General features: G+C 48.4%; 4 protein-coding genes across 11 annotated transcripts in view; 2 read left to right on the forward strand and 2 right to left on the reverse strand.

Annotated features, from left to right (window-relative positions):
- Positions 1-1,571: 1,571 nt before the first annotated feature.
- On the forward strand, positions 1,572-10,277 carry LOC110528738 (dystrotelin). The gene is made up of 14 exons (XM_036951873.2): positions 1,572-1,605; positions 1,859-1,933; positions 2,054-2,255; positions 2,502-2,587; positions 2,669-2,760; positions 3,180-3,251; positions 6,790-6,953; positions 7,838-7,949; positions 8,018-8,154; positions 8,262-8,433; positions 8,591-8,643; positions 8,731-8,872; positions 9,073-9,535; positions 9,635-10,277. Exons 1-14 carry the CDS (start codon positions 1,587-1,589, stop codon positions 9,799-9,801), a joined length of 1,956 nt encoding a protein of 651 aa, XP_036807768.1. The 5' UTR covers positions 1,572-1,586; the 3' UTR covers positions 9,802-10,277.
- On the reverse strand, positions 9,912-15,109 carry LOC110538824 (uncharacterized). 5 transcript variants are annotated; one of them, XM_036982260.2, is made up of 7 exons: positions 14,849-15,109; positions 14,138-14,240; positions 13,980-14,030; positions 13,593-13,644; positions 13,268-13,495; positions 11,922-13,154; positions 9,912-11,806 (listed from the first exon to the last, which is right to left on the reverse strand). In XM_036982260.2, exons 3-7 carry the CDS (start codon positions 14,014-14,016, stop codon positions 10,456-10,458), a joined length of 2,901 nt encoding a protein of 966 aa, XP_036838155.2. In that variant the 5' UTR covers positions 14,017-14,030; positions 14,138-14,240; positions 14,849-15,109; the 3' UTR covers positions 9,912-10,455. The 5 variants fall into 5 exon arrangements, with proteins under 5 accessions (XP_036838155.2, XP_090095947.1, XP_036838157.2 ...); XM_090239821.1 differs by having other exon boundaries at positions 13,980-14,054; positions 14,849-14,965; XM_036982262.2 differs by having other exon boundaries at positions 14,138-14,237; positions 14,849-14,941.
- Positions 15,110-15,844: 735 nt separating this feature from the next.
- LOC110538826 (elongation factor 1-beta) lies at positions 15,845-18,493 on the reverse strand. The gene is made up of 6 exons (XM_036982268.2): positions 18,406-18,493; positions 17,681-17,803; positions 17,264-17,381; positions 16,927-16,993; positions 16,517-16,642; positions 15,845-16,148 (listed from the first exon to the last, which is right to left on the reverse strand). The coding sequence occupies exons 1-6, from the start codon at positions 18,483-18,485 to the stop codon at positions 15,994-15,996; spliced, it is 669 nt and encodes a 222-aa protein (XP_036838163.1). The 5' UTR covers positions 18,486-18,493; the 3' UTR covers positions 15,845-15,993.
- A 393-nt stretch (positions 18,494-18,886) lies between these two features.
- Positions 18,887-25,795, forward strand: part of LOC110528737 (NADH-ubiquinone oxidoreductase 75 kDa subunit, mitochondrial) — a 10,730-nt gene continuing 3,821 nt past the window's right edge. The window contains exons 1-11 of one of the 4 annotated variants that reach the window (XM_090239824.1): positions 18,887-19,189; positions 19,728-19,804; positions 19,928-20,019; positions 20,144-20,410; positions 20,492-20,622; positions 22,030-22,215; positions 22,332-22,466; positions 22,576-22,690; positions 24,369-24,514; positions 25,161-25,289; positions 25,658-25,787. In XM_090239824.1, coding sequence (XP_090095950.1) covers positions 19,732-19,804; positions 19,928-20,019; positions 20,144-20,410; positions 20,492-20,622; positions 22,030-22,215; positions 22,332-22,466; positions 22,576-22,690; positions 24,369-24,514; positions 25,161-25,289; positions 25,658-25,787 — 1,404 coding nt within the window. In that variant the 5' untranslated portion in view covers positions 18,887-19,189; positions 19,728-19,731. Of the gene's footprint in view, positions 19,190-19,285; positions 19,437-19,727; positions 19,805-19,927; positions 20,020-20,143; positions 20,411-20,491; positions 20,623-22,029; positions 22,216-22,331; positions 22,467-22,575; positions 22,691-24,368; positions 24,515-25,160; positions 25,290-25,657; positions 25,788-25,795 lie in introns of those variants that run through there. The other 3 variants (XM_090239826.1, XM_090239825.1, XM_090239827.1) reach the window with 3 other exon arrangements.

Genomic DNA, 25,795 nt, shown 5'->3' on the forward strand with positions numbered 1-25,795 from the left:
ATAACTCTTCTGCAGTAAAATCTCGTACACCCAGGTACTTCTCGGCAGCAACCACCTACACTCATTAAAAACCCACTACCCTATTCCACTACTTTGACCCTACCTGCTCCTGCACCATGACTACTGCCTGGGAGGACTGGACACCATCACTCAACACACCCTGTAACTCTTCTGAAGTCAAATCTCATATACCCAAATACTTCTCTGCAGCTGCCACCGCAACACCTATTTTCTGTGAGCCAACCTTACTGAAGCATGAATCACTCGTTGGCCTATCCCTCGATGCTGGCACAAATCTACTACTCACTGGGATCCTCTCAGGATCCCTCACCCTTGACCCATCTCCCTCTCCTTTCTTCACTGCCTCAGCATATGACACCTTCTGCACTACTCTGACTCTAGCCACCTCAACCTGCCTCTTTCGCACCGGACACTTCCGCTCCCCAGGAACATGGGCACCCCTACAATTGACACACAACTTTATCCACCAAAACTTCACAGTCCTCTGTGCCCTCCTGTACACTACCCATGTCCTCATGCCCTCCTGCACACTACCCATGTCTTGGAATCTCCCTCCTACACTCTGCTGTGACATGACCACAAGCGTGGCACCTGAAACACTGCAGTGGATTTGGCACAAAAGCTCTAACAGGAATAATGATGTATCCTAACATGACTTTGACGGGTAAAGACACTGACTCAGAAGGAAGGACTGACAGTGATTCCTCTGTTTCACCACGCTCCCCACCAGGCCTGCGTCACACCAAACGGTTCGCATCACAAACACCAAGAATCTTCAACTTCAATTGCTCCACCTCCACACTTAATGCTAAGCCAAAAATCCCTACTTTCAATGGTGCCCCGTTCCTAAGAGCAAAGCAAGAAACAGGCCTTGGCCCAAATTGCATTCCTGCTTCAGTGGGGTAAATGTGTGTGTGATCATCAGTAGCAAATGAGTACTATCCCCTGTCCAAAATAATTATTTATGACCTATGACTTAATGTGTACTTCACTGATTCAACTGCACCCAACTCCTTTCTCACTCACCCTGAAACCAGAAATGGATCCGCCAAAAGACAAAGGTCCACTTTCTCACTCCTACTTAACCAGGTTCTTCTTTACCATGACCAACGATGCCAAGCTCAGGTTCCAAGCTTTTCACCACACCTTCCATCTCACTTAACTAGCCCTCATTCACTTCCATTTCCCCTCCAGAACTCATTCAAATCCAACCTCTGCTTTCCTCATTCTCTTCAACATCTTCTTCCTCTCTTTCCACCTCAATTCCTCCTCAGAAATCCAAGTGTCTGTGTCCCTGTCCTAATATTCCTGTTCTTGTTCCATGATTCCTCCTACGACCTCCTGCATACATGTCTCTTACGCCTTCTTTCCTCTCCGATCAATTCATTCGGTTGGCTAACAACAAATCTAGTCCCAGATATTCTAATCTGACACCTTATTTGTCCAATCATGTGTCAGTCTGTATTTTAGATTTTCTTTTTAGAGATAAGGCTTAGACCTTGTAATGTTATGTGTGTGTAAATGACCTTCATCACTCTTTACTCAGGCACAAGTGTGATACCCTCATGGATATGGATAGCATTGGTGAGTAAATTCTATGTTAGAGCTCAGAGGGTCACGTTCAGTATAGGGCTCTATTCTATTCTGTTTAATCTCTTGTTGTGCATTGTGCCCGAGCCCTAGTCATGTATTATGATATCTACATATATGTTCTAGTTCTGTGGTCCATGCTCTATGTTCTAATGTTCTAGTGTTCTATTTCTATATTATGTGTTCTTCCTCATTATTCTGTGTGTTACCTGTGTTCCAAACTTCATTTTGTGTGTCTTCTTTTCAGAGGGGTTGAATGAAGTGCGTCCTGCTGTGTACCGCACTGCAATGAAGCTCCGTTCCTTACAGAAACTCTGCCATAGTGAGTGTGTGTGTGTGTGTGTGTGTTTGTGTGTTTGTGTGTGTGTTTAAATGAAATGCTTTTTAGGTGTGTGTAATCTGTTACAGTGTATGTTTGTAATGCTCTGAATGTGTGTTACAGTGCATGTTGTGACACTGCGGGAGCTCATCCCAGCCCTGTGCTCTCTGGGCGGAGCCCGGGACACTGGGGCGGGGCTTAGTGAACAGGAAGTGAGACAGTGCATAAACAGGATGTTCCAAAGCGTGTCACAGGAAGTACCTGGGCAGGTGTCGGCAGAGGCGCCAGAACAGACTTGCAGACTGCTGTACAGACTGTTTGACCGGTGAGGACACACAACTGTTCAAACACACACTACTGTTCAAACACACACAACTGTTCAAACACACACTACTGTTCAAACACACACTACTGTTCAAACACACACTACTGTTCAAACACACACTACTGTTCAAACACACACAACTGTTCAAACACACACTACTGTTCAAACACACACAACTGTTCAAACACACACTACTTTTCAAACACACACTTAGTCTGTAAACTAAAGGGTGTATGTCTTTCCCAGGGGACAGACTGGCGCTGTCTGTCGCAGGTCAGTTGAAGCCGCTCTCATCTCTCTCTCAGCAGACACACTCTCAGCCAAACATAAGGGTAAGTAACACACACACACACACACACTCACACACACACACATAATATACACTCTGTGTTCATTCCCTGTGTGTGTTGCAGCTCTGGTTCATCTGGCAGAGAGGTGCAGTGGGAGAGAGAGCGGCACGGTGAGCAGGAGTGGTCTCAGAGTCGTACTGCAAGACCTCAGCCAGGTTAGACACACACACACACACACACACACACACACCTGAGTACTACCTGAACATGATTATCAAATCTAATTTTCTTCGTCACATGCGGCGAATACAACAAACCTTACAGTGAAATGCTTTACTTACGAGCTCCTTACCAACAATGCAGTTTCCAAAAAATACAGATAAGAATGAGTAATTAAAGAGCAGCAGTAAAATAACAATAGCGAGACTATATACAGGGGGGTACCGGTACAGAGTCAATGTGCGGGGGCACCGGTTAGTTGAGGTAGTATGTACATGTAGGTAGAGTTATTAAAGTGACTATGCATAGATGACAACAGAGAGTAGCAGTGGTGTCATGAAGAGGGGGGGGTACTGCCAATATTCTGGGTAGCCATTTGACCAGATGTCTAGCCTATGTGTGCGTGTGTCTGTAGGTGCCGGCTGTAGTGCAGGAGAACCATGTGTTTGGCTCAGCTGAGACAGCCGTTCGTTCCTGCTTCAGTGGGGTAAGTGTGTGTGTGATCGTCAGTGGCAAATGAGTACTATCCCCTGTCCAAAAGAATGATTTATGACTTAATGTGTACTGATAAGAAACTTAGGGCGGGGTTAGGGGGGTTGGTCATGGGGTTTGGAGGAGTTGGTTATGGGGTTGGGGGGGTTGGTCATACGGTTAGAGGGGAGTTGGTTATGGGGTTGGGGGGGTAGGTCATACGGTTAGGGGGGAGTTGGTTATGGGGTTGGGGGGGTAGGTCATACGGTTAGGGGGGAGTTGGTTATGGGGTTGGGGGGGTAGGTCATACGGTTAGGGGGGAGTTGGTTGGGGGGTTGGTCATACGGTTAGAGGGGAGTTGGTTATGGGGTTGGGGGGGTTGGTCATACGGTTAGGGGGGAGTTGGTTATGGGGTTGGGGGGGTAGGTCATACGGTTAGGGGGGAGTTGGTTATGGGGTTGAAGGGGTAGGTCATACGGTTAGAGGGGAGTTGGTTATGGGGTTTGGAGGAGTTGGTTATGGGGTTGGGGGGGTTGGTCATACGGTTAGAGGGGAGTTGGTTATGGGGTTGGGGGGGTAGGTCATACGGTTAGGGGGGAGTTGGTTATGGGGTTGGGGGGGTTGGTCATACGGTTAGAGGGGAGTTGGTTATGGCCATGGGTTTAAGTCCGTCAAGATCCCTAGATCTGTAACTAAATGACTTAATAAATGACAGAAGTCATTCTTTAGAGGTCACTACCGGTGTAGAACAAGGTCAGGGTCAAGAGAACAGGGTCAGGAGAACAGGGTCAGGAGAACAGAGTCAGGGTCAGGAGAACAGGGACAGGAGAATAGGGTCAGGAGAACAGGGTCAGGGTTAGGAGAACAGGGTCAGGAGAACAGGAACAGGGACAGGAGAACAGGGTCAGGAGAACAGGGACAGGAGAACAGGGACAGGAGAACAGGGTCAGGAGAACAGGGTTAGGATTAGGAGAACAGGGTTAGGATTAGGAGAACAGGGTTCAGATAATAGGGTTAAGAGAACAGGGTTAGGGTTAGGAGAACATGGTCAGGAGAACAGGGTTAAGAGAACAGGGTTAGGGTTAGGAGAACAGGGACAGGAGAACATGGTTAGGGTCAGGAGAATAGGGACAGAAGAACATGGTTAGGAGAATAGGGTTGGGCTCAGGAGAACAGGGTCAAGGAGAATAGGGTTAGGGTCAGGAGAACAGGGTTAGGAAAACAGGGTCGGGAGAACAGGGTCAGGAGAACAGGGTAGGGGTTAGGAGAACAAGGTTAGGAAACAGGGTTAGGGTCAGGAGAACAGGGTTAGGGTCAGGAGTATAGGGTTAGGGTCAGGAGAACAGGGTTAGGGTCAGGAGAACAGGGTTAGGGTCAGGAGAACAGGGTTAGGGTTAGGAGAACAGGGTTAGGGTCAGGAGAACAGGGTTAGGGTCAGGAGAACAGGGTTAGGGGGTCAGGAGAACAGGGTTAGGGTCAGGAGAACAGGGTTAGGGTCAGGAGAACAGGGTTAGGGTCAGGAGAACAGGGTCAGGAGAACAGGGTCAGGAGAACAGGGTCAGGAGAATAGGGTTGGGCTCAGGAGAACAGGGTCAAGGAGAATAGGGTTAGGGTCAGGAGAACAGGTGTAGGAAAACAGGGTCATGAGAACAGGGTTAGGGTCAGGAGAACAGGGTTAGGGTCAGGAGAACAGGGTTAGGGTCAGGAAAACAGGGTTGGGGGCAGGAGAATTGGGTTAGGGTCAGGAGAATAGGGTTAGGAAACAGGGTCAGGAGAACAGGGTTAGGGTCAGGAGAACAGGGTTAGGGTCAGGAGAACAGGGTTAGGAAAACAGGGTCGGGAGAATAGGGTCAGGAGAACAGGTGTAGGAAAACAGGGTCATGAGAACAGGGTTAGGGTCAGGAGAACAGGGTTAGGGTCAGGAAAACAGGGTTAGGGTCAGGAGATTTGGGTTAGGGTCAGGAGAATAGGGTTAGGAAACAGGGTCAGGAGAACAGGGTTAGGGTCAGGAGAACAGGGTTAGGGTCAGGAGAACAGGGTTAGGAAAACAAGGTCGGGAGAATAGGGTTAGGGTCAGGAGAACAGGGTCAGGAGAACATAGGTAGGAAAACAGGATCACGAGACAGGGTCAGGAGAACAGGGTTAGGGTCAGGAGAACAGGTTTAGGGTCAGGAGAACAGGGTTAGGAAAACAGGGTTGGGAGAATAGGGTTAGGGTCAGGAGAACAGGGTCAGGAGAACAGGGGTAGGAAAACAGGGTCAGGAGAACAGGGTTAGGGTCAGGAGAACAGGGTTAGGAAAACAGGGTCGGGAGAATAGGGTTAGGGTCAGGAGAACAGGGTCAGGAGAACAGGGTCAGCAGAACAGGGGTAGGAAAACAGGGTCAAGAAAACAGGGTAAGGGTCAGGAGAACGGGGTAAGGGTCAGGAGAACAAGGCTAGGGTCAGGAGAACATGGTTAGGAAACAGGGTCAGGAGAACAGGTTTAGGGTCAGGAGAACAGGGTAAGGGTCAGGAGAACACGGTTAGGGGTCAGGAGAATAGGGTTAGGGTCAGGAAAACAGGGTTAGGGTCAGGAGAACAGGGTTAGGGTCAGGAGAACAGGGTTAGGAAAACAGGGTCGGGAGAACAGGGTCAGGAGAACAGGGTAAGGGTTAGGAGAACAAGGTTAGGAAACAGGGTTAGGGTCAGGAGAACAGGGTTAGGGTCAGGAGTATAGGGTTAGGGTCAGGAGAACAGGGTTAGGGTCAGGAGAACAGGGTTAGGGTCAGGAGAACAGGGTTAGGGTTAGGAGAACAGGGTTAGGGTCAGGAGAACAGGGTTAGGGTCAGGAGAACAGGGTTAGGGGGTCAGGAGAACAGGGTTAGGGTCAGGAGAACAGGGTTAGGGTCAGGAGAACAGGGTTAGGGTCAGGAGAACAGGGTTAGGGTTAGGAGAACAGGGTTAGGGTCAGGAGAACAGGGTTAGGGGGTCAGGAGAACAGGGTTAGGGTTAGGAGAACAGGGTTAGGGGGTCAGGAGAACAGGGTTAGGGTTAGGAGAACAGGGTTAGGGTCAGGAGAACAGGGTTAGGGTCAGGAGAACAGGGTTAGGGGGTCAGGAGAACAGGGTTAGGGTCAGGAGAACAGGGTTAGGGTCAGGAGAACAGGGTTAGGGTCAGGAGAACAGGGTTAGGGTCAGGAGAACAGGGTTAGGGTTAGGAGAACAGGGTTAGGGTCAGGAGAACAGGGTTAGGGGGTCAGGAGAATAGGGTTAGGGTCAGGAGAACAGGGTTAGGGTTAGGAGAACAGGGTTAGGGTCAGGAGAACAGGGTTAGGGGGTCAGGAGAACAGGGTTAGGGTCAGGAGAACAGGGTTAGGGGGTCAGGAGAACAGGGTTAGGGTCAGGAGAATAGGGTTAGGGGAATACATTCTTCTTTTCTTTTTCCATTATTTTTGATAGTACTCATTTACTGTAACTCATTTACTGTAATTACTGTAATCACATGTAGATGATGAGCGTTTATGTAAATAATCAGCAGTTAGATAGATGCTGAAGGTGTTTGTGTATGTGTGTAGGTGCTGAGTGCGTGTGTTTGTGAGGAGCATGTCCTCTCATGGCTGCAGTGTGAGCCCTGTCTGTTGCTGTGGCTCCCCACCCTGTACCGCCTGTCAGTCAGCGAGAACGTCACACACTCCGTACGCTGCCACACCTGCAAGGCCTACCCCATCACTGGACTTAGGTGGGTGTCTGTGCCCCATATTATGCTGCATGATGTTTGTGTGTGTCTGTGTAATATGTGTGTGTGTGTCTGAGACTCTCTCTCTCTGTGTTGTAGGTATCGCTGTATGAAGTGTGTGTGTCTGAGACTCTCTCTCTGTGTTGTAGGTATAGCTGTATGAAGTGTGTGTGTGTGTCTGAGACTCTCTCTCTGTGTTGTAGGTATCGCTGTATGAAGTGTGTGTGTGTCTGAGACTCTCTGTGTTGTAGGTATCGCTGTATGAAGTGTGTGTGTGTCTGAGACTCTCTCTCTGTGTTGTAGGTATCGCTGTATGAAGTGTGTGTGTCTGAGACTCTCTCTGTGTTGTAGGTATCGCTGTATGAAGTGTGTGTGTGTCTGAGACTCTCTCTCTGTGTTGTAGGTATCGCTGTATGAAGTGTGTGTGTGTCTGAGACTCTCTCTCTGTGTTGTAGGTATCGCTGTATGAAGTGTGTGTGTGTGTGTGTGTCTCAGACTCTCTCTCTGTGTTGTAGGTATCGCTGTATGAAGTGTGTTTGTGTGTCTGAGACTCTCTCTCTGTGTTGTAGGTATCGCTGTATGAAGTGTGTGTGTGTCTGAGACTCTCTCTCTCTGTGTTGTAGGTATCGCTGTATGAAGTCTGTGTGTGTCTCAGACTCTCTCTCTGTGTTGTAGGTATCGCTGTATGAAGTGTGTGTGTGTCTGAGACTCTCTCTCTGTGTTGTAGGTATCGCTGTATGAAGTGTGTTTGTGTGTCTGAGACTCTCTCTCTGTGTTGTAGGTATCGCTGTATGAAGTGTGTGTGTGTCTGAGACTCTCTCTCTCTGTGTTGTAGGTATCGCTGTATGAAGTCTGTGTGTGTCTCAGACTCTCTCTCTGTGATGTAGGTATCGCTGTATGAAGTGTGTGAACCTTCATCTGTGCCAAACCTGCTTCCTGACAGAGAGACACACAAAAAAACACAAGAGCTCCCACCCAGTGCTGGAGCACTGCACTCAGGTATAGGTACACACACACACACACACACACACACACACTTGTGATTGACTGTTGTGTTTCGTCTCCAGCCATCCTGGAAAGAATCCCTAGCCTCATTAGCATACAGCGCCCGCCACGCCTTGTTACCACGGCGATACACACACAGGGAGGCAGAGAGGAGAAGGTGCCTAATCAGGGCGGAGTCACAAGGGGAGCCGCAGACCAGGTAGACCAATCAGAGATGGACCTGTGTGTATACCAAAAGAGAATAACTTTAGTTTTAGTTTAAAAAAAGAGTAATACATGTTTCCATTGTATTTTCTGTGTTTACAGCTTCACCACCCCTGACCCTTCACCTCAGTCAGCCGCTGAGGACACACCCCCTGACGACAGAGCCCCTCCCACTAATCCTCCCCAACTGCTGGCCACACCCTCAGCTGTTCGGCCCAGGAAGGCATCTAAAGCCCTGCAAACTGAGGAAGAGCAGGAGGAAGCACAGCCACAGGTGACCTTTCACCTCTACCCCTCTCCCTTCACACCTCACCTCTCAGCTCAGTGGATTTTTAGTACGGTTCAGATTTATGCTAAATGAATCTTCAGAAGATTATTGATGCGCTCCACTAGATCCTCTATTGATTCATATCTGTTGTTTCTGTCCCCAGAGGAGAGACTCTGTCCTCATTAAGGACATCAAGGACCTGCAGAGGGACAAACGGTGAGCCTCAATCACTGTAGCACTCTAACCTCCTAACCTAGCACCTAACCTATAGTCTGGGTGATGCTCATTACACGTGTGTGTCAGGCTGCTGGAGAGGGAGCTGCAGGTGTGGAGGGTAACGGTTCAGTCGGAGCAGGGCTCGCTGGAGTACCGCTGCTCTGAGATGGAGGCCAACATGGAGACTCTGAGACAACACAACCTCAGACTGCAGGACATGATGTCACAGGTAGACACACACACACACACAGACTGCAGGACATGATGTCACAGGTAGACACACACACACACAGACTGCAGGACGTGATCTCACAGGTAGACACGCACACACAGACTGCAGGACATGATCTCACAGGTAGACACGCACACACACACCTCAGACTACAGGCCTGACTCGCTGTGCTAAAATTTCCCTCTTCCTTTCAACAGGCTCTTAGCATGTCAGGGACACATGCTGACATCATGCCTCATGCTAATGTCATCCCACATGCTAAATACAGGCCAGAGAGAGACATAGCCTGTCCTGTAGAGTCCCAGAGCTCTGCATCTTCTTCTGGATCCAGAGAAAGAGAAGAGGAGGAGGAGAGGGAAGAGGAGGATGAATGTTGCACAGCAAAGATGCAGAGGAATGAGATGAAGACAGAAGAACAGAGAGGTGATGATGATGAAGAGGAGGAGCAGACTGAGACTGACTCAGTCACAGAGACTCATACTCCCACAATTACCTCTAACCCACAGCCCTGTGATGGGCAGGTCACTGGGCCAATGAAAGACCAGAGTGTCTCTGAAGAGGAGTATTCTGGGATGTGTAGTTTAGCGGAGGAGGAGCGACTGTGTGAGCTGGTGCAACGACTAATAAGTGAGCTGTCGCTACACACTTACACACATACAGGTGAGTTTACGGATGAGCTCTCTCTAGTTCTACACACTACTACACTTGTGTGTGTGTAGTTGTGTGTGTGTGTATTAAGGTATGAGTATGTTTCTCCAGACTGCAGACAGGAGTTGGAGTTGTTGGAGGCTGCAAAGGAAGTGGGGGACTCTGTGTGTCATCTCGTCTATGCAGTGAACACACACTCCGTCCCAAACACACACACTTCATGCCCCATCCTCCTACACAACCACAGGCCAGAGTATGTATCCAAAAGGCTTCTCTAGACTTTGACGCCTGATGATGTGAGTTATTGTGTACTTTCCTGATATTTGTATGTAGCACAGTTGTACTGAAATTATTCTGCTCTTTCATTAGAGAAACCTATGACAAAATGTTTTAATTCATGTACATTATTTATTAAATAAACAAGCTTTTTGACAAAGACCGTATAAACGTAAAAAAATATCCTGATTGTAAAAAATCAAACTGAGAGCACAACAACCACCATGTCAGAACAGACAGCTTGACAAACATCCTGCTAACTATTCTACTGCTGGTTTCTGGGCAAAACATGACCGTATGAGAGAAGGATGGGAAGCAGAGGAGAGAGGAAGAGGCAATCTCTCCTCCACATTCTCTCTCTCACCCCGTCTCTTCAGAGAGCCAGGGTACATCTCAATAGATGCTCCTCGTCTCCTCTCCTTCATCTGCACCGAGAGCAGGACAGGAGAAAGCCATGTGGAAACAGTCAACGTTTCAGGTAGAATTGTAATGAAGTGGAGCAGACAAAGCTCTTATCATGTGAAGTAGTAACATTTGTATCTGCTACATTATGAACCTTCACCCTGCTAAACACGCCCATCTTATTTCATGTCAGTGTATCTGGAGGAAAGGAGACAAGGAAAGGAAGCCCCTGTAGACTGTTGAGATGCATCCCGTCATCTCCTCACGCTCCTCCTCAGTGTTCGGGTGGGCAGTGGAGCAGGGGATTGTCGGGGGGACGACCGGCGGCTTGGTGTTCTGATGGCCTGTTTCAGAGGGGTCGAAGTGACCCCCCTGGCTGGGCTTTTGGGCCTTGGGAGTTTCTTACTCTCTGCGACCCGTCTCGAGGACCCTTTCCTGGACCCGACTGTGGGAGAGAGGTCCTGGGGTGGTGGGGGTTTAGGTGGAGGGCTGATTTGAGGTGGTCGCCCCCTTTTGGAGCTGCGTCTTGCTGGTTGCCGTTCTCCCCTACCCCCTCTTGTCCAAGGCCTGTACGGAGGAGAGTGGTCTTTCTCAGGGGTTAGAGGTCGGTCCGTCTTTAACTTCCGTTCTCCTCCTCTCCGCCTCCGCTGCCGGGTCACTTCTGGGTTAGAGTTTGTGTCGGGAGAGAGCGTGCTCAGTAGAAATCGGCTGCTATTGGACAGAGAGGAGCGGCTGAAGGGCGTAGTCACAGATGACCCTGCCTCCGATGAACCCTGACCTTCAGCTCCAAATGACCCCACTGCCTCTAAGAGTGACCCCGACGCCACACTGTCCCCGCTACGACCCCTCCTCCTACCCCCCGACCCATCTCTCCCTCCCTCTCCCCCCTGTCTCTCTGTATTGATGTCTGGACTCAGGCTCCTGAACAGTTGTCTGACCACGTGGGACTGGGGGGGTCTGGGGAGGCCAGAGGAGGAGGGGGTGAGATTCAAGCCCTTGGGGGGGGTCTTCAGAATGCGGTGTGTGGCAGGGTCATAGTACCTCAGAGGAACCCTTTTGTATTTGACCTTGGCCCCCACGTCGCCTTCACACCCGTCACATGACCTTTTCCTGCGGCGGTTGCCCCTGGCGATAGGTCTGAGGCGGGGCTTGGGGTCAAAGGGAGGGGTTTCGGGGGAGGAGAGGACATAGATCAGGGTGGTTTTGGGCTGCAGGGGGGTCATGATGCGGGAGTAGGAGACAGGCAGGCGGAGAGAGCACAGCCTTGTCTTCATCTCTGGGGTCTTCTCCTGGTCAACGCCGGGGTCCTGACACGGCAGCGTTAGGATGTCCGGGGATGTGCCCGTCTGGTCCAGTGTTCTCTGTCGGATGGTGGGGATGATGGCTGCTGTAGTCTGTGTCCCGTGACTCACTTTGACCACCTGACACCTGGACGCCAGGCGATAACTCCTACTAACTTTCCTCCGCCTAAACACCTCCCTCCCCCTCATGTGGCATTCTGGGTCGTCATCTTCATTGTCATGGTCACCAAGGGGAACCCACCCCCCGTCTTCCAACCCCTCCTTCTGGCCACGCTCCATATCTCTGCTGATCCGCTTCCCATGCCTGTGAATGACATCAGAAATATGAACATGAGGAGAGAGAATAGTAGCCGTTTGGTGGATTTCAATGATGTAGAAATACTCGTGATGAGGCAGGTCAAAATTTGGTCTGTGCGTACCTGGCGAGGGATTCACTTTTGAAGTAGCAGATGAACCTTCCTTGTCGGAACTCTCGAACCATGTTCTCCACCTTCTGCTCGTCCTCCAGCAGCACCTGGGTCCACGTCTTCCCCAGGAAGGACACAGGGATGTGGGGGAGTGCAGGGAGAATCTCCTCCACTGTTCGTTCCATTTCTCCCTCTGCCTCCCCCGCTGTCCTAGTCTCAGGGTTGAGGGCAGAATCCAGCTGGCTGGTGTACATCTGGTCCTCCATGTTCACCTGTACCTCCGTGAGACAGGCCAGGGCCCTGCCCTCCCGCTCCCCTCCACCCTGCCTTAAGCCCACGACCACAGGGATGTCCTTCCTCCGCTCCTGCCCCCTCCCAATAGCCACCTGCACAGGGGTATCCCAGTCCGCATCCGATCCCGAACCCACTCCCAGTGAGCCAGGGAGGCTAAGGTGGAAGCTGTCCGTATCCCCCCTTGCCTCTCCTCTCTCCCCCCCTGTCCATATGTTGTGGTCCCTCTGGTGGTGTTGTGTGGGACTGCGGCCGTAGCAGTGTCTCTGGATCACCTCCTCTATCGTGTCCCCCTCAGGGTCGGAGTGGTCACTGGAGAACGCCTGCTCCTTCTGGGTCTCCCTCCGCCTCCATGGGGGCACCCCCGCCCACGCGGCCCAGCCAGTGTTTACCGTCCGGGGCTTGGGGTCTGGGGTCCGGTCCCTCGGCCTGTAGGGAGGCTGGTTCTCTGGTGTTCCCTGGGTTATCTGGTCCGTTGGGGTAGCACACAACTGTGGAGAAGCGGGGGAGCAGGGAGGATGGATGGAGGAAGAGGAGTTGCTCCCTCTCTCTCTCCGCCGGTTGGTCTTCCTGTGTGCTTTCCGGTGGAGCGGAGGAGGGGTTTGCTTCTGGCTACAAGGTCTCGTGGGGTGTGTTGGTAAGTGGTCCAGGGAAGGTGTGCGTGAGTGAGTCCCTTCCTCAGAACTTGGTCTTATATCCTGGTCTGGAGCAGTTGGGGTTAACCTCTCTGACCCCACATTTCCCCCTCTACCTTCTTCTGGTAGGCTGGTCCTTGTTTCCGAGGCAACATCCGCTTCCTGTACGTAAAGGAGCTGACAGGAAGAGTTGTCAGAGCTGGGCATGTGCTCTCGGGTTCCGAATGACGCCCCGTCATCGTTGCTGGCGCAGAGATCCAATAGCTCCTCCCTGGGAACCAGCGGGCTGCTCAGAGATGGCAGGTCAGCGTGGGTGGGGCTTAAGACACACAGAAAGGTAAATCAGGGAAAGGAGACTAGGGCTGACAGAAATAATACTGACAGGGATAGATAGTTGAGGGTGATGTTAACAGATTGTGTGTGTGTGTTTACCGAGGGTCGTTGTAGAGGTTCGGGTGATGCTGAATTACGTCAGATAAGAATCTCTCCATCAGGCTTCCAGAGGGGACGTAGGTGCGAGTGCTATGAACCACCTCCCTGTGTCTGGGGCTTAGGATGTGCTGCTCCACGTTGTTGTAGAGTATCTGGCAGCAGCTGCAGTAGCCCTGTCTGGGGGGAGGAACTCTGGACGGCCCGGGCTGCTCCTCCTCCCTCTCCCCCCTTGAGAAGACGGAGAACACGACATGTAACATAACACAACTGATGTGGACACAACCAAAACACGACAAATAAACCCTGTGGGTGTTTGTTGACTCACCTGCTAACAGTGTCCATCTCCTTCTGTGGATCTGTCTGACCCTGCTCTGCATCTGTCAGAGATAAGGACGTTCACTCCAAAGCTAGCTTGAAATATCGCAAATGGTGCTATTGAATTGGATCATTTTCTATACGTTGTAAAGCAGGCGGGCGGTCACGTGTGTTAGTGAGTTAGAGGACCCTGGCTCAAACCCAGTCAAGAGGCAAGTTCATAGAGGCAGCGCTATATGCTACGCTAGCACACGGACGCCGTTTACGCTCAGACAATGCAAACTTGTATGCACGCTCACAAGCATTTCGCTACACCCACAATAACATCTGCTAAACACGTATATTTTACAAATAAAATGTCATTTGAGTTGGCTAGTAGTACTTTCTGTCCTCTTACCTTGAGCAGACTGGGCAGACTGCTCGTCAGCAGGCATTTGGTGTTCTACATCTGAAAAGACACACAAAGAGGATACTAAAATATAAAAGTGTATCCTGTACAAGTTGTGTGGCTTGTTATGAAATAAATCACATCCAAAACACCAGAAACCAACTCACTCGCTGGGGGAAGAGTCAGGGAAGCTTCAGTCTCAGGCTGGCCAATCACATTATGTCAGATCAGTCTCCCATCTCCAAGGGCAACCTGATTCTGGACCAACTACTGAAGTAGTGACACATGACAATTAAAAGATGCGGCATTTCAGAGGTTATTTCATTTTCCAGCATCTGGCTAGTTTACAATTCCAATGTTATTGCTTAGGCCTACTGAGATCTGTATCTTGCATGTATGCTACTTATTCCACGGCGCGCGGGGTTCCATTGGAAATCTGCAGATCGCGCGAGTGAATCGGCAAGACAGCAAGCTCCGCCGTGATTGGTTGGGACGAGGACACGCTGGGCACAGGAAGCCAACTTGGCCTTCTGCTCTGTCCTCGATTAGCTTTCTCAAAAGAAATCACAATTTCGCTTCTACAGCAAGGAGCTAGCTGGATGACTGCAATATGCAGCACTGCTGATATGCATAATTAATGAACACAACATAGCTTTAGGTATCTAGCAAGTAACGAAGTTTTAAAACAGTTGGGAAATAGCTGATTTCTTTATGCTAGCTAGTAGTAGCAGCCTCACTGACGTTAGCTAGCCATGCTTGCACGGTGAGATTCCGGGACTAAAAACACGCTAGAGAAATATAATACAGCAGAGACCCGTTGTACATTTTAACGAGTTTAGTTTCCATATCCACACAAACATTCCTTCCCGCCTTTTCACCTGTTTTGTTATTCCATTCGGCATCCGTATTTTGCTCTTCTCTTCCCGGAGAAGTGACGTTACCCGGCTTGGCGGACACGAACTCCTACCGGTACCAGAGATTACGGAAGAGGAAGCAAGACATCCATCTCGCAAATATTTGTTGGTTCATATGTTAGTCAATGAACTAAGCCGACCAGACAGATGTCGCATTTCTCCATAGGAGGCACCCCCTAAGTTGCAAAGTATTTTGCAACACCCCGGAATTGCGGCCATTTTTCTTCAATGTAAACGTCTTGAGCTAGAGATCTTTATTCAGCCATTGAACTAAGATGTGGCAACATCAAAGGGAAGTTACACTGCTGAGTCTCGCCTACCTCGGGTCCCCAGGTTACCTTTGTGTGAAACGACAACCGTCTCCCAAGGGTCAACTGAATTTAAGGGTAAATCCTATTTTTGAAATGAGCTATGCCCTGCATCGCTATGTTCAAACATTTCAGAATGACAGCCTTAAAGATTTCATGTAACTTTTTGGGGGATCCAACCAAATGCAGACTTTTTGTAAATCTGTCACTTGGCTGCTCGCCCAAAACGAGTTGAACTCGGGGTCGTCCAGGCATCGCTATGGGAAGAAATGACAAACGTGTTTGAATAGCCGAAGATAAGGTCTGAGGCAAGTCTCAGATTTTATACTTTTGTCAGATGGCAGTCAGTTGACCTCTATGAAGACTGCTCATTACATAATGTTTACTGATGATACCTAGAACACAAGACCTAAGCCTGTGTTTACTTGGGTGTTTCACCCCAAAACTGAAAATACTCTGCTCAATAGAAGATTTCCAACCATTTATGCGTCCAAGTTGTTACATTACCATAAACAGCTGAAAATAGTGTGTTTTACTACATTTCAGCAGTTTAGAATGTACAATGAATCTCTACACAACCCATTTTAGCAACCAGGAAATGGCAGTGATTTCAGCACATTTAGGACCCTCAGAATGCAATTCACCAGCCGAGTTTAACCCAAACACCCAAGTCTTTACTCAAAAGCTACATAAACCAGGCAGAACCACTTGTCAGAATATGTAACAAACATTTTCCATCTGAAGTGCTTTTTATTACAACTCCAAAGTGCTCAGTGTCTTTGTTGGTAAGTGTTTTGAGTTTTAGATCTTGTTGAAGGCAGCCACATCCATAGACTGGACATAGTCCTCAAAGGCTGTAATCTGTTCCTCCAGCTGGTCTGTTCCCACCTTGTCGTCCTCTACCACACACCCGATCTGCAGCTTCTTGATGCCATAGCCCACTGGTACCAGCTTGGCTGAAGGGGGAGAAGGGAACAGATGTCAACACGAGTTTTGGTGGAGACATTCAAACAAGAGCAGAGCCCATGACAGATTGAGCAAGATCTACAGAAAAGTGTTTGAGACCAAGCATCCCTGCCTTCCGTGGAGTGCAGACAGACCGGGACAGTAGGAAACACATTTCTGTGTTTAGGGGCAGCACTGAACCAGCTGCATTGTAACTTAATCTGCAGCAGTCAATAGTAGCACTGGTAACTGTTGCACTGTCCTCAGGTTGTTCCCAGTGAATGGCTGGAATGAAACCATAGCAGGTCCATTCCAGCCTTTACCATGCGCTGTCATCCTTTCACCAGCCACCACTGTAGTGCACTCTGCATGCACTTACACTGTCCCCAAAGCAGGCCGTCCATTGAGATGCTGCGAACACACTCCTCCAGCTTGGCCATGTCCGTCTCATCATCCCACGGTTTCACATCAAGCAGGATCGATGACTTGGCGATGAGTGTGGGCTCTGTGGTGGTGAGATGTGCACACAGAAACAGACATACCGACCGTGAGTGTCAACCCCTCAAAACAACCAAGCAAACAATGACCTTATATTGTCTGGCAGTACTCAGATTATAAAAAGGTGTCCATCACGAATCAGCCGAAAGATGGTGTTAGAATCATCATAGATTAGCCAGCTTTGTGCATGTGGGCAATGTTCCATCCTTTACAGCATCGCAGGACATGCACGTTGTGTAATGTAGACTAGAAAAGTCACAAGGCATGCAATGTTAGCTGTGCATGACGTACTCTTTGACTTCTTGGCGGCATAGGCTGCGATTCTCTCCTCCTTCAGCCTTTCTGCCTCTGCATCCTCCTGCAGGGGTGAGAGAGCAAAGGTTAGAGGGATCAGCTATGCTTGAGATGGATTTCCAACAGCCAACCATGTTAAATTCCACAAATACAAAAAAATGAGGGGGGCGCAATATATGGAGTCTTCAGCGAGCTGACATACAAGATAGTCATTGTCGTAGAACATTTGGGGCCAACGTGGATAGCTCTGCGTCTGACATCTCAGATCATTTGAAACAGCTCACCCGCTGAGGATTAATAAAGTTGAATTGAATTCAAGACAGGAAGCTGTCACCTCGTCATCAGAGCCAAACAGGTCCATGTCATCGTCGTCATCCTTTGAGTCTGCAGCTGTGTTGTCCTCCACACCGGAAGGACCATACTGGCCCAGGGGCTTCTTAACTCCTGGCAAACTGCAGTGAGGGGGAGACGAGAGAAGGGGAAGACAGAGGTAGAGATCAGAAAGGGCAGGGAAGAACAGTGAGTAGAGAAGGGGTAAAGAGAGGGCGCGCGGTCAGAAAGGGCAAGTTAAACAGATGTCCCAATCCGTGTATACACCAATCTTATTTTCATCTATGATCCAGACTCATCAGTACTAAAAGTTTGTGCATCAGGCAATCAGGCGAAAGATGGTGTGAAATCATCATACAAATCCTAGATCAGTAGCAAAGGGTAACTAGTAATTAACTGGCAATTATAGTGCACAACTCACCTGCCCTTCTGGTTCTGGAATGACTTGATGTGGTTGTACCAGCGAAGAGCATGGCACTGGACTGTTGAGGGGGCTGAGGGGATTGCATCGAACACAGCCACGTCGGCCTGGGAGGGCACCCACCTGCACAGGGAGGAAAGTTAGAAGTCAGCATAGAATGAGGACAATTGGATCCTAGATCTGTGCCTACAGCACATTGCAGATATAAAAGTAATGTAGCGCAGATTCCCGTGATTTCATACTTGATAACCATCACGCAAGTCGCAGAATACTACCTGAGCATTCTGGACCTTCCAATTAAACCAAATACGCCCCCCCCGGTTCAGTACCCGAGCCTCACTAAATTTCACTCAACGTGTAGTGGAGTTACCTAGCCATTTTAGTTAAATATTCGACTTCCCCTCCAATCTAGCACCTTCATGTGCAGCCGTCCACGTCCTTTAAACTAAGTTAGCAGTTAACCTCACCGAAGAGCATGTAACACCATTACCTACTATAGGTGTCCACAAAAGCTAGCCTTTGGTTTGGCGTCTACTTTAGGACGACACGAGTATCATAACTGAATTCAAAATCATATCCGTAAAATAATTTGCACGAAGTTCAGATCGCTAAGGTTAGCGAGAAGGTCGCTAACATAGCGAACTTGCCTTATGCGACGCCATTGTCGGTTGGCTGGCTAACTTGGTCGATACATACAACAAAAATGGCTACAAATGCCTACCAACCCCTCGATGTAGCTCTTGTCGGCTAAAAAGTCGTTGAGGACCTTGAGGCCGCCAGGGGTTTTCAGGTCGCCAAAGCCCATTGTTCAAGATGCTTCTGAGACGAGACAAAACGTGCAGTGCAGGAAGAGCGAAAGAACGAGGAAGGAACACGAGGAGGATTTTATACCAGTGACGGCGACCCGTGCGACTCCACCTCCTTGTTCTCTCCTTTGAATGTTATTTTCTTCCATTCTAAAAATAATGTTACTTTCACCAAACTGCAGCTATACAATTTGAGATTCTATTATTATTTTGATCGTTTCACGTTTATACAAAAGTCTCACAAAATGCAGCATATAATCAGCATTCATCACTCTCGTAACAATACTGTTATAATACGATGCAAATAAAAAATCTGTCTTGCTAATGTATTTCAATATATATATCTATTAAACATCAAAATGGTTATTTAAACAGTAAAAGCACACAAATCACGAACATGTAGGAAAGCATTTCAACCGGATGTACTAACGTTTTACGGGGTGAAAGGGCATATTATAACTCGACAACGTTAAATATCTTTATGGTTATAATAGTTTTGAACATATGCATATGTTTTATTATTATGTAAATACATGTAACTTAATTTTAAATTAAGAAGTATGGGCAAAATTAGCTATTTCTTCCTTTAATATGTCGTGGTGAATCGTTCATTTTCGTTGTTGTGACCGAGATTCGCAGTAGGATTGCTAGCTAGTACATACATAAATCGCTGTTCTGGTCAAGAAGGCCAAATAGCGACAAGGTGAGAATAAAATACCAATACTTCATTACTATGTGACCATGCCGATTGTATAGTTTACAATCTTTGGATTTAGTAACAGCCAGCCGCTGAAAAATCAGTGCGATGTCCGGTGTCCTTGACTTGTAGTTAGCTAACATTGAACGCTTTAACTTGCTAACCTAGAAAGCATTCAACACCAACTCGAGTGGGGAGAAAACGTCAACAGCTGTACCAGGGCTAACATCAGAGATAGGGGAGACCGTTAGATGTAACTTAACTGACGTGGACATGGATTCACTCTTATTTTGACTGTGTGTGTGACAACTTCTAGCAAGGGTGTCCGATTTTGTAACATCTTGAGTTTACAGCTCGTTACCAATTTGCCATAGATCACCGGTAGTGGTGCACATATATGATCATAATTAATCCAACTAATGTAATTTGTTATGACATATGTAACCCATACAGTGAATTACTCCTAGATAAGATAGCTAGAAGTATTAGCTATAGCCACAGTAGCCAGTTAGAGATGTTTGACTTCTGCGCTCTCTCTTTCTAGCGTCATGTTGCGTTTGCCATCCGTTAGCCGCGCGCTAGCAGGGGCAGCCAAGGGCAGCCTGGCCCCCTCCAACAATGGTAAAGATCGTGTGTGCACCCTCAAGCTACTTGGATACATTCATGTGTTTTGAAGAGAACACTCACAATTTCTCTCTAGGGTTTCTGGTTGCTTTGAAGTGTAATCTTTATCTGTGTTTGCAGTGCGTACCTCAGCGAGAGCTGCCAGTAACATGGTAGAGGTGTTTGTTGATGGGAAACCAGTGGAGGTGCTGCCTGGAACCACTGTGCTGCAGGTAACCTTTGAACTTTGACCTCACCCTGACCCCAATCACCCTGTAGGGTTAAATTCTAGGCCTGGTGACTAATTGGGGTTGTGCGTTTTATCGTGACTGACTCATTGTATCTGTGTGTGTTTAGGCCTGTGAGAAGATGGGGGTGCAGATTCCTCGGTTCTGCTACCACGAGCGCCTGTCCGTGGCTGGGAACTGCAGAATGTGTCTGGTGGAGATTGAGAAAGCCCCAAAGCTGGCGGCCGCGTGCGCCATGCCAGTGATGAAAGGCTGGAACATCCTGACCAACTCAGAGAAGACCCGCAAGGCCAGAGAGGGAGTGATGGAGTTCCTGCTGGCTAACCACCCTCTGGACTGCCCCATCTGTGACCAGGGAGGAGAGTGTGACCTTCAGGTAAAAACACACTCTGGATGTGTAAATGGACACACACACACTGACTGACTGTTGTGTTTTTGGGTTTGGTTTGTGTCTCAGGACCAGTCCATGCAGTTTGGTTCAGACCGCAGTCGTTTCTCTGAGGACAAGCGGGCTGTGGAGGATAAGAACATTGGACCACTCATCAAAACAATCATGACCCGCTGCATCCAGTGCACACGCTGCATCCGGTGAGTACTATGCTCAGTATGTCCCTCTCAGCCACTGTACTAGTCTTTCTCCTCTTTGTTTGTCCTTCTCAGCCACCGTACTCCTCACTCTCTCTCTCCCTTCGCTTGGTTTAAAAAAAAAATATATATATATATATACTACCATTCAAAAGTTTGGGGTCACTTAGGGGTCTTTGTTTTTGTCCATTAAAATAACATAATATTGATAGTGTAGACATTGTTAATGTTGTAAATGACTGTTGTAGCTGGAAACGGCTGATTTTTAAACAAATGGAATATCTACATAGGCGTACAGAGGCCCATTATCAGCAACCATCACTCCTGTGTTCCAATGGCACGTTGTGTTAACTAATCAATTTTTAGAATTTTAAAGGCTAATTGATCATTAGAAAACCCTTTTGCAATTATGTTAGCACAGCTGAAAACTGTTGTGCTGATTAAGGAAGCAATTACAACTGGCCTTCTTTAGACTAGTTGAGTATTTGGAGCATCAGCATTTGTGGGTTCGATTACAGGCCAATTTCTAGCATGGAATAGCCTTAATTTCTCAGAACAAGAATAGACTGCCAAGTTTCAGAAGTTCCTTGTTTCTGGCCATTTTGAGCCTGTAATCGAACCCACAAATGCTGATGCTCCAGATACTCAACTAGTCTAAAGATGGCCAGTTTTATTGCTTCTTTAATCAGAACAAGTTTTCAGCTGTGCTAACATAATTGCAAAAGCGTTTTCTAATGATCAATTAGCCTTTTTAAAATGATAAACTTGGATTAGCTAACACAATGTGCCATTGGAACACATGGTTGCTGATAATGGGCATCTATGTAGATATTCCATTTAAAAAAATCTGCCGTTTCCAGCTACAACAGTAATTTACAGCATTAACAACGTCTGATCAATTTGATGTTATTTTAATGGACCATTTTTATTTTTCCAAAACAAGGACATTTCTAAGTGACCCCAAACTTTAGAACGGTAGTGTATATTTAACTTTTATTTAACTAGGGAAGTCCATTAAGAAAAACATCTTATTTACAATGACGGCCTATCCCGGCCAAACCAGCTGGATGACGCTGGGCCAATTGTGCGCCGCCCTATGGGACTCCCAATCACAGCCGGGTGTGATACAGCCTGGATTTGAACCAGGGACTGTAGTGACGCCTCTTGCACTGAGATGCAGTGTCTTAGACCGCTGTGCCACTCGGGAGCCCCAGTATGTCCTTGTCATCCACTGTATTCCTCTCTCTCTCTGCTCGGAGTGTCCTTCTCAGCCACCGTACTCCTATCTCCACTCTGTATACATTCTAATGCTAGGCCTTTGTGCCCAAATGCCAGTTTTGCCTGTGAGATTGCAGGCCATGGGGTGGTATTGACCAGTTGATTTTATAGTTTTTTTTCTCCCTATGCCAGTTTTGCCAGTGAGATTGCAGGTGTAGAGGACCTGGGTACCACAGGCAGAGGGAACAACATGCAGGTGGGAACGTACGTGGAGAAGATGTTCATGTCCGAGATGTCAGGAAACGTCATCGACATCTGTCCCGTAGGAGCCCTCACTTCCAAACCATACGCCTTCACCTCACGACCCTGGGAGACCAGGTAAGTGTGTGTTTGTAAAAAGGACGATGGAACTACACTCTAGATCTAGTATATAGACATGATAGAGGTGTAGGCAGTACCATTGTTGAGTGTGTAACCTTGCTGTGTGTTTGCAGGAAGACAGAGTCTATAGATGTGTTGGATGCAGTAGGCAGTAACATCATTGTGAGTACACGTGGTGGAGAGGTGATGAGGGTTCTGCCCCGCCTGAACGAAGACATCAACGAGGAGTGGATCTCAGACAAGACCAGGTGAGACATAGAACCTGCCCACACCTGGCCCTAACCACGCCCCTTACCTGTCTATCACCCTGCAAACAGCTGGGACTTCAATAAGTATATATAATGTGTGTGTGTGTAGGTTTGCGTATGACGGTCTGAAGCGCCAGAGGCTGACCCAGCCTATGGTGAAGGACGCGTCAGGACAGCTGGTCCCCACATCCTGGGAAGACGTACTCACACGCGTGGCTGGAGCAGTAAGTCTGTGTAGTGTCCGTCACTGATGTGTCTGTCACTGATGTCACTCAACAGACATGTTGGACACTGTAGGCAATGACATTGTTTTCTGTCTGTCTGAAGATCTGAAGTGGTGTCTAATCTTTATGTCTGTATAAAAAGTTAGTATATACAGTACATTTCAAAAGTATTCAGACCCCTTGACTTTTCCCACATTTTGTTGCGTTACAGCCTTATTCTAAAGGTGATTAAATCTTTTTTTCCCCCTCAATTTACACACAATACCCCATAATGACAAAGCAAAAAACGTTTTTTAGAAATGTTTGCAAATGTATTAAAAATTAACATATTACATTTACATAGGTATTCAGACCCTTTACTCAGTACATAGTTGAAACACCTTTGGAAGCGATTACAGCCTTGAGTCTTCTTGGGTATGACGCTACAAGCTTGGCACACCTGTATTTGGGGAGTTTTTCCCCTTCTCTGCAGATCCTCTCAGGCTCTGTCAGGTTGGAAGGGGAGCGTCACTGCACAGCTATTTTCAGGTCTCTTCAGAGATGTTTGATCTGGTTCAAGTCCAGGCTCTGGCTGTGCCACTCAATGACATTGAGACTTGTCCCGAAGCCACTCCTGCATTGTCTTGGCTGTGTGCTTAGGGTTGTTGTCCTGTTGGGAGGTGAACCTTCGCCCCAGTCTGAGAACCTGCTCCAGAGTGCTCAGGACTTCATCAAAGATCTCTCAGTACTTTGCTCCGTTCATCTCCATCGAGGCCAAAGTGTTCAATCGTGGTTTCATCAGACCTGAACCATCTTTTCTCATGGTCTGAGAGTCATTTAGGTGCCTTTTGACAAACTCCAAGCAGGCTGTCATGTGCCATTTACTGAGGAGTGGCTTCCGTCCGGCCACTCTACCATAAATGCCTGATTGGCGGAGTGCTGCAGAGATTGTTGTACTTCTGGATGTTTCTCCCATCTCCACAGAGGAACTCTGGAGCTCTGTCAGAGTGACCATCGGGTTCTTTGCCACCTCCTCAGTTTGGCCGGGCGGCCAGATCTAGGAGGAGTCTTAGTGGTTCTAAACTTCCTCCATTTAATAATGACGAAGGCCACTGTGTTCTTGGGGAACTTCAATGCTGCAGAATTTTTTTGGTACCCTTCCCCAGATCTGTGCCTTGACACAATCCTGTCTCAGAGCTCTTTGGACAATTCCTTCAACCACATGGCTTGATTTTTGCTCTGACATGCACTGTCAACTGTGGGACCTTATATAGACAGGTGTGTGTGCCTTTCCAAATCATGTCCAATCATTTGAATTGACCACAGGTGGACTCCAAGTTGTACAAACATCTTAAGGATGATCAATGGAAACAGGATGCACCTGAGCTCAATGTTGAGTCTCATAGCAAAGGGTCTGAATACTCATGTAAATATTGTATTTCTGTTTTGGAAAATACATTTGACAACATTTCTATAAACCTGTTTTCGCTTTGTCATTGTGGGGTATTGTGATGTCATTGTGGGGTATTGTGATGTCATTGTGGGGTATTGTGATGTCAAAATGGGCATTGTGTGTAGCTTGAGGAAATACATTAATTTAATACATTTTAAAATGAGTCCGTAACGTAACAAAATGAAGGGGTCTGAATACTTTCCTGAATGCACTGTATGTATGTTTAGGTATCATGTGTGTGTATAGTTGCAGGGAGCCCAGGGCAGTGACGTAGCAGCCATAGCTGGAGGCATGGTGGATGCAGAGGCTCTGGTGTCTCTGAAGGACCTGCTCAACAGACTGAACAGTGACAACCTCTGTACCGAGGAGGTCTTCCCTGATGCTGGGGCTGGGTGAGTCAGGGTGGGGGTCTTCCCTGATGCTGGGTGAGTCAGGGTGGGGGTCTTCCCTGATGCTGGGTGAGTCAGGGTGGGGGTCTTCCCTGATGCTGGGTGAGTCAGGATTGGAGGTCTTCCTTGATGCTGGGTGAGTCAGGGTGGGGGACTTCCCTGATGCTGGGTGAGTCAGGGTGGAGGTCTTCCCTGATGCTGGGGCTGGGTGAGTCAGGGTGGGGTCTTCCCTGATGCTGGGTGAGTCAGCGTTGGAGGTCTTCCCTGATGCTGGGGATGGGTGAGTCAGGGTGGAGGTCTTCCCTGATGCTGGGACTGGGTGAGTCAGGGTGGAGGTCTTCCCTGATGCTGGGACTGGGTGAGTCAGGGTGGGAGTCTTCCCTGATGCTGGGACTGGGTGAGTCAGGGTGGGAGTCTTCCCTGCCACTGGGGCTGGTTAAATCAGGGTGGGGGAGCGTGCTGAGTCAGTGGGGAGGGAGGGGAAGAAAGGGTGTGGGAGTAAGGGGTGAGTAGTGGGGAAGGAGTTAATGGGAGTGAGTTGTGTTATGGTTAGATTATGGTTGGTTATGGTATATTAATAATAGTTTGTATTATGGTAAGTAATAGGTTGGCTCATGATTAGTAAAAGGTTGTATTGTGGTTTGTGTAGCTCTGACCTGCGTTCCAACTACCTGCTGAACTCTGGGATCAGTGGCATTGAGGAAGCTGACCTGCTGTTACTTATAGGAACCAACCCTCGTTACGAGGCCCCACTCTTCAATGCACGCGTCCGCAAGAGGTACACACACACACACCTAAACTCACTCACACACACACACACACACACCTAAACTCACACACACACACACACACGCACACACACCTAAACTCACACACACACACGCACCTAAACTCACTCACTCACACACACACACACACACACACACACACACACATCTAAACTCACTCACACACATCTAAACTCACTCACACACACACCAATCCTTGCTGTGAGGTCCCGCTTTCTTCAACAGATGTATCCAAACGGCTACCTGCACAAACACACACACACATTAATTGATGTCTGCAGCTCACACACACACACACACACACACACACCAACTTGCAGTAGGAAGCCTCCCTCATCATCTCCCCCTCCCCTCTCAGCTGGTTGCATAATGAGTTGAAGGTGTCTGTGGTGGGGAGCAGTGTGGATCTGAGTTACACTTACGACCACCTGGGAGAGTCCACTCAGGTGCTGCAGGACATCGCTAACGGAACACACCCCTTCTGCCAGGTAACCAC

The sequence above is a fragment of the Oncorhynchus mykiss genome, chromosome 7 (genome assembly GCF_057628025.1).
Source record: "Oncorhynchus mykiss isolate SJ-2025 chromosome 7, ASM5762802v1, whole genome shotgun sequence".
Taxonomy (NCBI): Eukaryota; Metazoa; Chordata; class Actinopteri; order Salmoniformes; family Salmonidae; genus Oncorhynchus; species Oncorhynchus mykiss.